The sequence below is a fragment of the Myotis myotis genome, unplaced genomic scaffold (assembly GCF_014108235.1).
Source record: "Myotis myotis isolate mMyoMyo1 unplaced genomic scaffold, mMyoMyo1.p scaffold_m19_p_1, whole genome shotgun sequence".
NCBI classification, from domain to species: Eukaryota; Metazoa; Chordata; class Mammalia; order Chiroptera; family Vespertilionidae; genus Myotis; species Myotis myotis.
Window position 1 is genome coordinate 151,288,688 of NW_023416313.1, and position 16,467 is coordinate 151,305,154.

Sequence of the window (16,467 nt, forward strand, 5' to 3'; positions counted from 1 at the left end):
CTGCTTATAATGCATGATAGAATAAGCACCTAGCTATCTAAAGAAGGTATAAGGACTGAATCTAGAATAAAATTTGAAAGTCTATTCATTTGGTCCAAACGGCCTATTTTAGAGGTATATCTTTAACATCATGTATGAAAAAATACTAGGACTTTTAGTAGGTAAGATAAAGTCAGCATGAATAACCAGTATGATATTGTTGCAAAAATACTCTTAGACTACACCATGAATCTGGTAGCCAGAGAGAGTTTTTTTGTTTTGAATTTAAATATATTTGTATTGATTTCAGAAAGGAAGGGAGAGGAAGAGAGAGATAGAAACATTAATGATGAGAGAGAATCATTGATTGGCTGCCTCCTGCACGGGGCTACTAGGGATTGAGCCTGCAACCCGGGCATGTGTCCTGACTGGGAATTAAACCCCGAATTCCTGGTTCATAGGTCGATGCTCAACCACTGAGTCACACCGGCTGGGCCAGAGAGTTTTTAATAAACTGTTAGACCTCAGGTGGAGTCTTGTATTCAGTTATTCAGTTCTGGATGTTGATTTTGAGGATTGCAGTCATGAAGAGTGATGAGGAACTTGAGGGGATGTAAAATATCTTGAGAAGCAGTTGAAAGGAACTGGTGTGTTGCGAGGGTGATGGATGCCAGTAGAGAGATGAGATCCAATAACTGTTACCCTCTACTCAAGTCCTGAGATGATTTGACGTATTCTGTGTTGGGCCAAACAAAAGGAAAATGGCCAGTAGATGGTAGAAGCACAACTGGAAAGATTTTATGATGAAATATGTGAACAAATGAGTATGCAAAATATGTCTGTACAGTTTAAAGAGTAATTAGAATACCTGTGCAAATGTCCACCTGGCTTAAAAACTAAAACATCACTAGTATCTTAGAAGTCCTGTGTGCCTTTTCATGACCTCATTTGTTTTCATAGCTGTATAATATCTCATTGTATGTCAGTTTATTCATCTTACTGTTAAATGATATATATATTTTTATTTTTCCTATCAACCAATGCATTATTATTCTGTACATGTAATGATGTGTAAGTCCAAGCGTTCCTTTTATAGTGATTGTTCTTAGAGCATCAGCAGTACCTGGAACTTCCTTAGAAATGCGAATCTGTAGGCTCTAATCCCTGAATTAGAAACTAAGGAAGAGTCCAGCCATCTGTGATTAACAAACCCTTCTGGTGATTCTGATGTACACTAATTTGTGAGAACCATTGTTTCAGAATATTGGCACAGTATGGAATTGCAGGGTTATAGAGTATACCCATGCCCAACTTTTTTGAGAAATGCCAAACATTTCCAAAGTGGAAATTTGTACCAATTTATGTCTCTTTTATCCGTAGATGAGTCTTCCCAAATGCTCCTCATCCTCTCCTAATTTTGGTGTCTTACTTTTAAGAGATTGCAAATATAGGAGGTTAGAATGATAACTCTTGTTACCTTAATTTGTATTTTTCTCACTATTAATGGGCTTGAGCATCTTTTCGTATATTTACAAGCCACTGATATTTTCTCATGGTAAAAATGACTACTTGTGTTTTTGCCCATTCTGTAATGGAATTCAAATTTATTTGTAGGACTTATTTATGCATCCCTGTACTAATCTTTTGTCATTTTATGTGCTGCAAACATCTAACAGTTTTAGCTTGTCTTATTACTCTCTGGCTTGGATCTTTTGTTGAACAAGGTTCTTAATATCAGTGTCACTGAATTTGCAATCTTTTTTTTTTATGGCTAGCACTATGTATTTTTTTTTTTTTTAACAATTCAGTTTCTTTTTAAATATATTTTTATTGATTTTAGAGAGGAAGAAAGAGGGAGAGAGAGGGAGAAACATCAATGATGAGAGAGAATCATTGATCGACTACCTCCTGCATGCCCCCAACTGGGATCGAGCCCACAACCTGGTCATGTGTCCTTGACCAGAATCTAACCTGAAACCCTTCAGTCCGCAGGCCAATGCTGTATCTACTGAGCCAAACCATCTAAGGTGCTATTTATGTTTTAAGAAGTCTTTCTCTATCCTGAAGTTATAAAGACATTTCTCCTCTTGTTTATGATGTTTTATCATTTTGTTCTTTTCTTGCATTATGACATTTATGTTGTGGTATAGTATATAATTTTTTTCTTAATGCATAATTAACTCATTACCTTTTATTAAAGAATCCATTTTTTAACTACTGATCTTTAAAGCCCAATCTGTCTTAAACCAACTTTCCATATATATGTAGGGCTGTTTCTGAGTTCTCTGTCCTTGTATATTCTGGTCTGTTTATTTCTATGCCAGTACTACATTGTCTTAGAGTTTTATAAAAAGTCAGTTATCTGATCAAACAAGTTCTTTCATGTTGTTCCTAACAACTGGCCCATTTGCATTTTAGAATTAGCTTGCAAATTTTCATGAAAAACTCCTCTGAGATTTTTATTGATATACATTCAATTTATAGATCAATAGGAAGGGTAGACATCTTTGTAACTTTGAATCTTCTTATTCATGATTTTTTTCATTCATTTAGTTTTTTCAGTATATTTTATACAATTGTATACTTTCCCCCAAAAGTCTTATATATATCTTTTATTAGATTTATTCCCAGATACTTTACAGTATTTGATACTATTATAAATAGTATAATTTAAAAAGTTACATTTGATAACTGTACTTGGGAATATAAATACAATTGGCTATTTTATGTATATTTTTGTATTTGTGATCTTTTTAGAACTCGCTTATTCTAATAGAACTCGCTTATTCTAATAATACGTTGATTTCTTTTGACTTTTCTGTGTACAAAATGACTATTTTGTGTTTTCCTTTTCAATCCTTATTTTTTGTTAATCTTCACCTGAGGATTTTTTTCCCCCACTGATTTTTAGAGAGAGTGGAAGGGAGAGAAAAAGAAAGAGAAACATCGATGTGAAAAAGGCACATTGATTGGTTGCCTCCTAGCGTGCCGCTAGCCAGGGCCAGGATTGAACCCGCACAAACCCACAACCGAGGTATGTACTCTTGACTGAGAATTGAACGCACAACCCTCTGTATGTGGGCTAATGCTCTAACCACTGAGCAACAGCAGCCAGGACCTTTTTAATTTTTTTATGTTTATTTTGTTTTCTGTACTAGTTAGAACCTTTGCTATGCTGAATACAAGTGATAGCAAGTATCCTTGTCTTGTTCCTGTACTTAATGGAAATATTTTCAATATTTTCAGTATTAAATAAGGTAATAGTTTTTATGTCTTCCTCTCTCTTTTTTTTTAAAAAAATATATTTTATTGATTTTTTTACAGAGAGGAAGGGAGAAGGATAGAGAGTTAGAAACATCTATGCGAGAGAAACATCGATCAGCTGCCTCCTGCACACCCCCCACTGGGGATGTGCCCGCAACCAAGGTACATGCCCTTGACCGGAATCGAACCCAGGACCCTTCAGTCCGCAGGCTGACACTCTATCCACTGAGCCAAACCGGTTAGGGCGTTCCTCTCTCTTTTTTAATTTTTTTTAAATCCTCACCCAAGGATATTTTCCCATTGATTTAGAGAGAGTGGAAGAAAGAGGGAAAGAGAGAGAGAAATATCAATGTGAGAGAAACACATCGATTGGTTGCCTCCTGCATGAGCCCTGACCAGGGCCTGAGGTATGTGCCCTTGACCAGAATCAAACCTGGGACCCTTTGGTCTCCAGGCTGATGCTCTATCCACTGAACAAAACTGGCTAGGGCTCTATCTCTTTTTTCAATGTCCTGTAGTTTTCCGAGTACAGGTCTTTAAGATTATAGTTTTTATATACTCATGCTCTTTAAAAAAAAAATTTTAAATTTTTATATACACACTAGAGGCCTGGTGCATGAATTCATGCACCAGTGGGGTTCCTCGGCCTGGCCTGTGGGATTGGGCCAAAACCAGCTCTCCGACATCCCCCAAGGGGTCCCAGATTGTGAGAAGGCGTAGGCCAGGCCCAGGGACCCCACTGGTGCACGATTGGGTCTGGGGAGAGACGCAGGAGGGCTCCAGGGCATGTCTGGCCTGTCTTGCTCAGTCCCAATTGGTCGGACCCCAGCAGCAAGCTAACCTACTGGTTGGAGCGTCTGCCCCCTGGTGGTCAGTGCACATCACAGCGACTGGTTGACCTGTAAACTGTCCCCTGGTGGTCAGTGCATGTCATAGCGAGCAGTTGAGTGGCCTTAGCATATTATTAGCATAAATTTGATTGGTTGAATGGACCACCAAATGATCAGACACTTAGCATATTAGGCTTTTATTACTAGTATATAGGATGCTCTTAAATTCCAAGCCTGTTTTAAGTTTTTATCATGAAAAGGTATTACATTTTATTAAATGCTATTTCTGCATTAATTGAAATGGCAAATTATTTTTCTTTTTTAATTTGGTAATTGCTGAATTAGAGTACTCAACTTTTGATTAATAAACCAAAAATTGCATTATTAGTGCAAACCTTACTTGGTCGGGATATACATATTTTTTTATGCATTGATGGATTCACTTTTTTAGAATTTTGTACCTGTGGGTCACAAGTGATATTAGTTTGAGAGTCTATACCTTTTACTTTTTAATCTAGTATGGTTTTGATATAGAAGTTATACTACCCTCATACAGTGAGTAAAGTATTTCTTTTACGTGTTTATCTGAAAAGTTTATATAAAATTGGTTTATCTTTTTCTTGGTAGAATTTGCCTATAAAGTCATCACCACCTGACATCTTCTTTTTTAAAAAGAATACATTTTTATTGATTTCAGAGAGGAATGGGGAGAGAGAGAGAGAGAGAGAGAGAGAGAGAGAGATCAATGATGAGAGAGAATCATTGATCAGTCACCTCCTGCACATCAAGCCTGCAAACTCGGGCATGTGCCCTGACTGGGAATTGACTGTGACGTCCTGGTTCATAGGTTGATGCTCAACCACTGAGCCATATCGGCTGGGCTGGCATTTTCTTTATGGAAAGGTTAATTACAGATTTAAGTTCTTTACTGTTTACTGGATTAACTTATGCAAGCTTTCTCTTGATTGAGTTTTGATAATTTGTTTTTTTTTTCATTTACTTTTCAAATATTTTCTAAATTATTTGTAATATGTTCCTTATTTTTTAAATTTTCTCTGGTAGCAGTAATTTTGTTCTCTTTTTCTTTACTGATAATAGTTTATTTGTACCTTATCTCTTTTCTTTTCAGCAGTTTGTCTCTTATAAAGTGTTGTAAGAACTTGACTTTGTTTGACCTTTATCTTTTGTATGTTTTATTCTGTTTCAGTAGTTTTTATTTTTATCTTCATAATATCCTTTTTTTAATCCTTCTCAACTGTTATAAGGACTGCCTGTTCATGAGCTGGGATATTATTTTTATATATGATAGGCAACTTGACACTTCATTGTTTTTAATTAGCATTCCTTTGTTTGTAATGTTGAACATTTTAAAAGAAAATATTTGTTAGATACTTATGAATTTGATGTGAAATGTAAAAGAGGACATCCAAGACTGAGAAACTGTATTAAGGAAAAAAGTTTAGGGAGATACATTTAGGACATGATATAACACTCTGTACATTCTATATTATATGGCACATTTTTTATTATGTTCCAAGTGGAGGCCCAATGCACGAAATTTGTGCAAGGGGCTCGGCCCTTGCAGCCCCTGCTGCCTTGGCCAGCCCTTACAGCCCTGGCAGCTCTGGCAGTCCCGGCTGCCTCGGCTGGCCCTCGCAGCCCCTTGCAGCCCTGGCTTTGTCTGGAAAGTTGTCTGGAGGTCATTCGGCTTTTTGGTCTAATTAGCATATTAGCTCTTTATTATATAGAACTAGAGGCCTGGTGCATGAAATTCATGCACCAGGGTGGGGGTCACTCAACCCGGCCTGCACCTTCTCCAATCTGGGACCCCTCAGGGGATGCCCGACTGCTTGTTTAGGCCCAATCCTGCAGGCGCCTGGGACTCCGGGCGGCTTCACCCTGGCCAGCCACAGGCACCCAGGACTGTGGGTGGCTTCATCCTGGCTGGCCACAGGTGCCCAGGACCGTAGGCGCTTTGCCTGGGCCAGTCGCAGCTGCAGGCACTCAGCACTGCAGGCAGCTTCACCAGAGCTGGCCACAGGCGCCCAGAACCCTGGGTGGCTTCGCCCGGGGCCCGGCTTTGTCAGGAAGGATGTCTGGAAGGTCGTCTGGAAGATGTCTGGTCTAATTAGCATATTACCCATTTATTAGTATAGATTACTTGATTGTATAGTTTGAACTCTTTAAGAACAGATGCTAATTTATACTCATTTTTTAAAAAAAATATATTTTATTGATTTTTTACAGAGAGGAAGGGAGAGGGATAGAGAGTCAGAAATATCGATGAGAGAGAAGCATTGATCAGCTGCCTCCTGCACACCCCCACTGGGGATGTTCCCGCAACCAAGGTACATGCCCCTGACCGGAATCAAACCTGGGACTCTTCAGTCCCCAGGCCGACGCTCTATCCAGTGAGCCAAACCGGCGAGGGCTATACTCATCTTTGAGTTCTAGTTATTATCATAGACATCTGTGAGTGTTACACATTGCCTGACTCTCTAATGAATGGCTAATTGGCTTAATAGATGGTGGGTTAGGAAAACAGGATATATTAGTCTAATATAAAGGGTGTTGATAACTGGGTGTGCAGAATAATAATGATTTTGAAACTATTCTATTAACTTGAAGAACCTATAGAGCAGGGCTTCTGCTGTAGTAGTTGTTTCTCTTATAGGTCAACATGGTTTCTAGCCTTTCAGAGAAACCCTGGAAATTGCTAATTATCAGAATACTAGAGGCCCGGTACACAAAATTCGTGCACTGGGGGTGGGGTGGGGGTGGGTATTCCTCAGCCCAGCCTGCACCCTCTCCAATCTGGACATCCCTCTCACAATTCGGGACTGCTGGCTCCCAACTGCTCACCTGCCTGGATGGCCTGATTCCTTTAACTGCTTCTGCCTGCCAGCCTGATCCCCCCCTAACCACTTCTCTGCCAGCCTGATCGATTCCTAACTGCTCCTCTGCCAGCCTGATTGCCCCCAACTGCCCTCCCCTGCAGGCCTGGTCACCCACAACTGCCCTCCCCTGCTGGCCTGGTCGCCCACAACTGCCCTCTCCTGCTGACCATCTTGTGGTGGCCATCTTTGACCACATGGGGGCAGCCATCTTGTGTGAGGGTGTGATGGTCAATTTGCATATTACCTCTTTATTATATAGGATGAAACATGGAGGTCAGAATTAGGGAACTAGATGTAATATATCAGTCATGGTTCAATCAGGGGAGTAGAATCTTTATGAGGTATAGGATAAGGGATTTATTATACAAATTAGACCTTATGCAATTGTCAGAAGAGCTGAGGGAGTGAAGGTCTAGACAGCAGTTCTCAACCTGTGGGTTGCAAACAATGAAAATACATCCTGCATATCAGATATTTACATTACAATTCATAACTAGCAAAATTACAGTTATGAAGTAGCAACGAAAATAATTTTATGGTGGGGGGGTCGCCACAACATGAACTGTATTAAAGGGTCACGGCATTAGGAAGGTTGAGGACCACTGGAGGAAGTCAGGAGCCACCAGCCAGTTAATATGAGAAACCAACCACTGAATGGGACTACAGAAGGAAAGCTTGTAGGGAGGGCCGGGTGGCTGTGCCTCTGTAAACACAGCCTTGGTGGGTCTACAACCATGGTTGGCCAGCCAGGTCAGCAGGAAAGAAGAGCAGAACAGAGTGGAGGAGAGTGGGAACAAGCTGGAGCATATTGGCACCTCTTGTCTGTCACCACCTCTCACCACAGTGACCTTCAGACTAATGGCTATTGGTTCATTTCCACCTTCCAGGTCTTGTGAACATTCCTTTTTGGCCAACTCTTAACTAGACTATACAGGGAAGAGGATTCTTGGAAATGTAGTTCCAGTTTGTCTGGTCAGCACAGTAAAAATCCAACACAGAAGTTCTAGGATAATACTCTATGACTACAGGTCTAGTTACAGTGATTAGGGGAAGAACTGAACGGGGGAGAGCCAAGGTGTTGAATCTGAGTGGGTACCATGAACATAGTGAACTCAGGTAAATGCCAAAGCATAAACTGTTTCTGACATGTCGCTATGATCATAGTCCTAGTGAAGAAGTCAGAATCTGGAATCTTGCTTCCTATATGGACACTTCTTCCTCATCCCATCTTTTCTTTTTAACCCTCACCTGAGGAGTTAGGATATTTTTTCCATTGATCTTTAGAGAGAGTAGAAGGGAGGGGGAATGGGAGAGAGAGAGAGAATGAGAGAAAGAAACATTGATGTGAGACACCAATTGGTTGCCTCAGACCAGGAATGGGGACCAAACCTGCAACCTAGATATGTGCCCTTGACCAGGATTTGAACACTTGATTCTCTGGTGTGCAGGCTAATGCCTTAACCACTGTGCATGCTGGCCAGACTCCTCATCCTATCTTTAAATTATGGTGGCCTTAGGAGTTCTACTCATGTCCTGCTGCTTTTCTTCCTCAAAATAGTTTCCTTGGACCATTTCATTCACACCCTGTGTTCAATTACCAAACTAAGTACCAATTTCCTAAATCTATATTTTCAGATCTTTTGCTTAGCACTAGTGCTATTTTTATACCTGCTTACTAGGCAGTATGTGCCATAGACTATGTAAATCCAACATGTCTGAATAGAGCTCATCTCTAGCAACTAACAGCTGACATCAACATGTATTCAGTTATTCAAGCCAGAAACCTTGGAAGGCACCTCTGACAATTAGAGAGACATCAATCAGCTGCCTTTATTTTCAGTATCCACTCTGTCATTGGATATGTTGATCATGTCTTTTAAATATCTCTTCATTTATTATTCTTTCCATTCATATTGTCTTAGTTCAATAGTTTGGCATTTCTTGCCTGGCTGTTACAATGTTATTCTTTTTATATTTTTTCTATTGCTAAATCTTTTCTACATTTTTTCACTTTTTAATAATCCTATATAATAAAAGGCTAATATGCAAATTGTCCCCTTGGGAGTTCAACCACTCGCTATGACATGTGCTGACCACCAGGGGGTGGCGTGGAACGAAGGAAGGCCCTGTAGGGCAGCTGGCAGCTGGGGGAAGGAAGGCCCTGACTGGCCCTGATCACTGGCCAGGCCTACGGACCCTACTCTTGCACAAATTTTGTGTACTGGGCCTCTAGTAATGATCATAATAATAGTATTGTCAAAGTTTATAAGCTAGTAAGTAGCAGAGCCAGGATTTGAAATCTCAACTGTTACTCTGATTCAAAGGCTCTGGGCAAGTTCCTTACCTCTGAGATTCTGTGTCCCTATCTGTAAAATTGAGTTAATATTAAATACTTACCTTGTAGGATTGTTGTGAAGATTAAATGAACTAACATATATTCTACATGGGGGTGTAGCTAAAGCAGAGACAAGCAGGAGCACATTCAATTATGCTGGAATCATTAGAGCTGGAATTTGAACCCATTCATCCCAACTCTAGAGCTTGTACTCTTGTTCATTATGCTAATGTGCTCTTCCACTATTTCAGAAGTAGGTAGTGATGCCAACATTTTCATTTTTCCCCAACACAAATCTGACATTGTTTCCTTATTTAAAAACACTTAGCAATTCTATAATTTCAGTAAGACACTCCTTCACATGGGCCATGACCTTCATGTGTTGATCTGCTTATCTATGTGACCTCATTTCTGCCCTCTTCTCCTTTTAACCCTAATGCATGACAACCCCAAAATATTTTTAATATCTGGAAAATTCCATGCTCTTTCATATCTCAGTACTATTGCACATGTGATTCTTTCTGCTTGAAACATGTCCTCCCTCCTGGAGAGCTCCTAATTGTCCTTTGAGAATTTGCTCACATGTTACCTCTTTTTTTTTTTAGATGTGTTTTTTATTGATTTTAGAGAGAGAGGAAGGGAGAGGGATAGAAAGATAGAAACATCGATGAGAGAGAGAGACATCAGTCAGCTGCCTCCTGCATGCCCCCTACCAGGAATGGAGCCTGACCAGGATTGAACCAGGGACCTCTTGGTTCATGGGTTAATGCTCAACCACTGAGCCATACCGGCTGGGCAGATGTTACCACTTTTATAAGTCCTTCCTGAGCATACTCAAGGCAAATTTTGATGTGTCTGTGTTTAAGAGTACCTATGACATTGTCTTTTAAATATTTGCCAGTTTCCTTAGGCTATGAGCTTACTGAAGGTTCTCATCTTTGTGGTCTCAGGTCCTAGCTTGGTACCTGGCACATGTGCACAATAAAGTTACATGGTATAAATGAATGAACTTTAAAAGAATATTTATGCTGTTCCCATGGTAGTCTCCCATTTTAGTCCACATTAATGACTATCCCTGGTGTTATATTCTGTTAGCACTTTCTCTATTTACTGAGCTACCTATAGAGTGTAAGTGTTGAAAGTGACCTGAGAGGTAATTTCAGTTTGGTTTGATATGTATATTTATTGATTATATACATACTAGAGGCCCGATGCATGAAATTCGTGCAAAGGACTCGGCCCTTGCATCCCTGCTGGGCTTTGTCCAGAAGATTGTCTGGACAGTCGTTCAGCTGTTCAAATGTCCAGTCTAATTAGCATATTATGCCTTTATTATTATAGATGTATTTATTGATTTCAGAGAGGAAGGGAGATGGAAAGAGAGACAAAAATATCAATGATGAGAGAGAATCATTGATCGGGTGCCTCCTGAAAGCTCCCCCCCCCCCCCCCCCCCCCCGGGAATTGAGCTGACGGGGAATCGTACCATAACCTCCTGGTTCATAGGTTGATGCTCAACCTGTGAGCCACATTGGCTGGGCTAGTTTGATATCATTTTATCTCTAGATATGTGTAGCTGCATTTCCCATTGTGTCATGTATCCTCTCCCCTTTCTTCTTGTGGGAACCTGTCTCTTTGTATCAGGCCAATTAATTTCCCTCGATATCCAGGAAAGGAAGTTTTCCCCTCTGTCAGTGACTGGCCATCCTGTTGAGCACTGGGAAACCACAGTCTCTGGTACTGGCAGGTTCTATGACCTTTTCTTTCTAATCTTGATCCTTTATGCTGTAGTGTTAGCTTATTTTTCTATTCTCTTAAAATGTTTGAACAAAAACTATTTTTTTCAAATGAAATTTATTAAGATAAATATATAAAAATCAGAACACATAAATCAGAATCACATTTTCAATTTCTCTATCACTTGGTTGGTTTTCAGATTTGCGTAGAGCAGACAATCACGGGAAAATTCTCATAGAACATTTGTACATGTGGGTGGAGGTGATGGAATGGGGAATAAGTAGGAAGATACAGGAGAAAGAATACTGCTCTGGTCTCTTACCCAACATGGGAGGCAGCATTATATTGGGAAGGAGAATTGGATTGTGGTTTTCTGCTCCCTAATTATAACTTCCTTTTTCATTTAACTTTAGGAAGTTGTATATACAATAGTGTAGAATAAAAATTACAAAAAAACCTAGCTGGTTTGGCTCAGTAGATAGAGCGTTGACTTGTGGACTGAAAGGTCCTGGGTTTGATTCTGGTCAAGGGCACGTGCCCAGATTGAAGGCTTGATCCCCAGTAGGGGGCGTGCAGGAGGCAGCCAATTAATAATTCTCTCTCATCATTGATGTTTCTATCTCTTGCTCCCTCTCCTTTCCTCTCTGAAATCAATAAAAATATATTTTTAAAAAAGTTACAAAAAAAAAGTAACAGTGAAAAGAACATTTTCACTTCGGACCCCCTAGTTCCCTTATAGTTAGTGTCCACTCCATTTTCTTTTCTTCCAGAGATATTCCGTGCATATAAGCATAGTGGCATATCACTTAAAAATATACAAAAATACTGCCTGTGTGATCTTAGGCAAATATTTTGAACTTCAGCATTACCTTATTTAAAATCCTCGATGGAAATAATAATACCCAACAAAACCTACAGAGATTTTGTGGCAACCATTGAAGTAGTGCTTTCGAACATGTTTGAAAATCAGCGGGTATTATGCTAAGTGAAATAAGCCAGTCAGAGAAAGATAAATACCACATGATCTCACTCATTTGTGGAATATAGAGAACAACATAGACTGATGAACAGGGACAGATCCAAAGACTGAGAAACAGCGATCAGACTATCAATCCCCAGAGGGAAAGTAGGGGAGGGAGGGGGTAAGGCGGAGAGATCAACCGAAGGACTTGTATGCATGCATATAAGCCAAACCAATGGACACAGACAACGGGGATGAGAGCATGAGTGGGGGTGGGGGGCGGGGAGGTTGGGGGTTAATGGGAAATGAGGACACATTTGTAATACCTTAACCAATAAAGAAATTTAAAAAAAGAACATAATAAAAAAAAGAAAATCAGCTGGTATTTTACAAGTACAGGATGGAGGGGAGGGTAGCCTTGGAAGTAGCATTGTCCTTCACAAAGGACAATGAGTCACATGTGATCTGCTGTGATAAGAGCAATTCTGAATTGGTAGCAGGGCTGTTGTGTCAGTAGCCTAACTCTATTGGGTGTGTTTCCCAGGTCTTGTCTCTCGTGGCATGTTCTTGGGTTTTCTAAATGACTAATCAAGAGATACCACTTGCACTTTAATTGTCAGGTGTGTAAGCACTTGGGCTAAGAAGTGGGAGCTTGCCAGACGGTGGGACACCTCTGTCTCCCTCCCTCACCCCTCCTCTTTGCTCCCTCTTCGTGTTTAGGGAGCTGGTATTGGAACTTGGCTGATGCAACAGTTTGAGTCATGGTCCCTTGGTGCTGTGGGATCCATTCACTTTTAATTGGTAGTTGCTGGAATCATTTCTCCCTCTCTCACCCTGACTTCCTTTTCTAATTTGTTCTCAGGGGCTTTCAACACTTGCTTTAATCAGCCAAGGCAGAGCTGCTGCGGAGTCCTAAACTGGCATCTGGGGACCCCAGGTTCTTCTGCCACAATTCCTTTTCTTCAACTTTCTTTTCTAACTGTTAAAACAACTTTGTCTTTGAATTAGGCCTGGGGGATAGGGGTCCTTTGGGCATTGCTTTCACAGAAGCACCTGGATGGTGCCAACTTCTAGACTTTGCCAGCTACCGTTTGGCCTGAAGCATTTTGTTCCTGCTAGCAGAGAAGGGAGAAGATGATGTCTGGTTAAAGTGTCAAAAAGGACCTAGTGAATGATGGGAGAAGCAAGGTGAAAACCTTATCATTTGAGTACTGTGAGCCTCGATATATTGGTCCACAGATTGCTTCTCTATTAGCAAAAAGCCTTGTGGAAAACTTAACTTTGTCTGCTTTGTCTGTCACTGCACAAGGAGAATAAACACTAGTTGTACAGCTCTGGCCAATAATCATTATTAGGTTACATTAAAAAATATTCCTTAAATAGACTTTATTTTTTAGAGCAGTTTTAGGTTCACAGCAAAATTGAGTGGAAAGTACAGAGAATATCCATATATACCCCTGCCTTCACACTACCAACATCCTGCATCAGTGGTACATTTGTCACAATCAGTGAACCCACATTGACACATTATCACCCGAAGTCCATAGCTTACATAAGGGTTCACTCTTAATGTTGTACATTCTGTGGGTTTTGACAGATGTATAATGACTTGTATCCACCATTATCATGTAGGGAGCAGTTTCATGGCCCTAAAAATCCTCTGTACTCTACCTATTCATCCTTCCCTTTTCCTCCAGCCCCTGGCGACCACTGATGTATTCATTGTTTATTTATTTATTTTTGTCTGTAGATTCTTTTTAAAATTTTATTGTTCAATTACAGTTCACATTCAATATTATTTTTGTGTAACACCTCAGCCCGGTTGTGAGTGCCAGGAGCTTCTGGGCACCAAGGCCTACTGATGACGCCAGGCCAGTTCCCAACCGCCAGGGACTGCTTTCCGCTCTGTCACTGTGTGTTGGGGAATGGCCCCTCAGGGGAAGTACATGTAAATAAAAAAATCACACGACCATGTAGTATGTGTAATAACAGAAGTGTTGAAAGCAACTTCAACAAATTATTATTTAGCATGTATCCAAGTTTTATTTTAAACTTATCACAAAGGAACTATATCTCTAAGAAAACTTGTTGAAAGAGTTTCTTTTTTTTTTAAAAAAAAATATGGTTTATTGATTTCAGAGAGGAAGAGAGGGAGAGATAGAAACATCATTGAGAGAGAATCATTGATCGGCTGCCTCCAGCATACCCCATACTGGGGATCAAGCCCACAACCCAGGCATGTGCCCTTGACTGGAATCAAACCTGGAACCCTTCAGTCCGCAGGCCGGTGCTCTATCCACTGAACCAAAGCAGCTAGGGCAACAGAGTGTCTTATGGTCAAGTCAAGATAAGTTTTCTTCTTCTTCTCTCTCTCTTAATAGAGAGAAAGTACGTTTAGATAGGATTGCTAGATTAGGTATAAGCAACGAGTGTGAAAGATTATAGAAAGGTCTCATGGCTAGTAAAAAGTCACTGCACCTTTACTATACATTAAACATGTGCAGTTGTTTTGTATATCAATTATACCTAAAAAAAAAATCTTTAAAAAAGTCACTGCACCTTTAACTACAGGTATCCCCCATGCTTCAAAAGTTTGCATTATGCTACTTTGCTTTTATGAAATAACTGCATTAGTCCCCGTTTTTGCTAACTATAAGAAATTCGAAGATTTTCACTTTAAATGAATGGTAATTGCTTCTCCACTTTATAGAATAGCCTTAAGAAAGTGTTCATAGGAATGCTCTACTTTTGGATAGTGGGGGATACCTGTACTTGTCCTAAAACTGATAATACACCTTTCAGGGAAGTCTAACTTCCCTCATATAGGAATCCCATTTTATTATTTCATTAAGGAAAGCCTTTAAAAGATTTAAATGTATATTGCAATCCAGTGAATTAAGGCTTTTGCAGTTAGCATAGGTATTTAATTGGGTACACTTCCAGGAAAAAAAATATGGCCTCTAACTACTCAGAGTGAGACCATTGAAAGAACGTATACATCTTCACCTTATTACTTATGAGAACTTGGAAGTAAGGCACATTTTTTTGGTTCATGAATTTTGACTAATTCTCATTCTGAATAGAACATTTCTCAGAGCAAGCTTCATGTCCTTATTACGAAGACTATAGATCAGGGGATTAAAGAGAGGAGTCATTACTGAATACACCAGGGTGAGGATCTTCTGCATCAAAGTTGGGATGCCATATGTAGGGCTCACGTACATTACCATGACTGTCCCATAGAAAAGAGACACCACAGCTAAATGAGAACCACAGGTGGAAAAGGCCTTTCTCCGACTAGCTGCAGAAGGGACCTGAAAAACAGCTCTGAGCAACAGGGTGTAGGATCGAAGAATATACATAATAGTGAAAAAGAGGACAAGGGAGCTCTGAGTATAGAAAATAAATTCAGTAATGGGGGCTGGAGCACAGGACAGAGCCATCAGTGGGTCCATGTCACACAAGAAGTGATCAATGATATTGGATGCACAGAAGGGGAGTTGGGAGATGAAGAAAATGGGGATTGGGTAGCCAAGGAATCCGATGATCCAGCACAGAGACACCAGCAGTCCACAGAATTTCCCAGTCATGATGGTGGGGTAGTGCAGTGGGTGGCAGATGGCCAGGTACCGATCATAAGCCATTATTGCCAGAAAAAGACATTCTGTTGTGCCGAGGGAAAAGAAGAAATAGAACTGGAGGAAGCAGCCAGAAAATGAGATGGCCTTGGTTTTGGAGAGAATGTTGGTTAACATGTTAGGAACAGTGGAGGAAACATACCAGATCTCAAGGAAGGCAAAGTTTCCCAACAGAAAGTACATGGGTGTGTGTAGTCGTGGGTCCCATCTCACTGCACAGATAATGGCTCCATTCCCCAGCAAGGTCAAGACATAAATTACCAAAAACAGTGAGAAGAGGAAAATCTGTATCTCCCAGCAACCAGGGAATCCCAGGAGAACAAACTCAGTCACAAGGTGTGTTGCTGACCTGTTCATGGGTCTTAAATCTATGAAGAAGAAAGACATGAGTGTAAACTCAAGTTGACTTGCTTCCTACTTATCTCAAAGACTTTATTGAGAAGGGAACTTAAACTCTACAGGAAAAATATAGGGTGGCCCACAAATGTATACACACACTTTGAACAATTATCAAGGCAGTGTTTATGAAAATACATTTCATTTTCAAAATTGAGCTAGCATCTGTTACAGCACATGTACATTTTTTGGGGACACCCTTTATATGAGATATTTTGAGACCAGATGGGAATAAATTCCCTTATTTTGGAATGATTGTGGTTCTAAATCTCAGTATTAGTTTTCTAGAATCCAAATGCAGCAGTAATTTTCCACACCAGTGGTACAACCAGACAAATTCATTTCAGTTTTGCTTTGATCCTTAAGAAGAAAATTTCAGATTTGAGTTTGTTTTTCTAAAGGTCTTTATGCACAAATTCATCCACTTCCT

General features: G+C 40.1%; 1 protein-coding gene across 1 annotated transcript; it reads right to left on the minus strand.

Moving 5' to 3' along the window:
- Positions 1–15,053: 15,053 nt before the first annotated feature.
- LOC118664232 (olfactory receptor 11H4) lies at positions 15,054–16,037 on the minus strand. The gene has a single exon (XM_036324141.1). The coding sequence runs from the start codon at positions 16,026–16,028 to the stop codon at positions 15,054–15,056; it is 975 nt and encodes a 324-aa protein (XP_036180034.1). The 5' UTR covers positions 16,029–16,037.
- Positions 16,038–16,467: the final 430 nt, after the last annotated feature.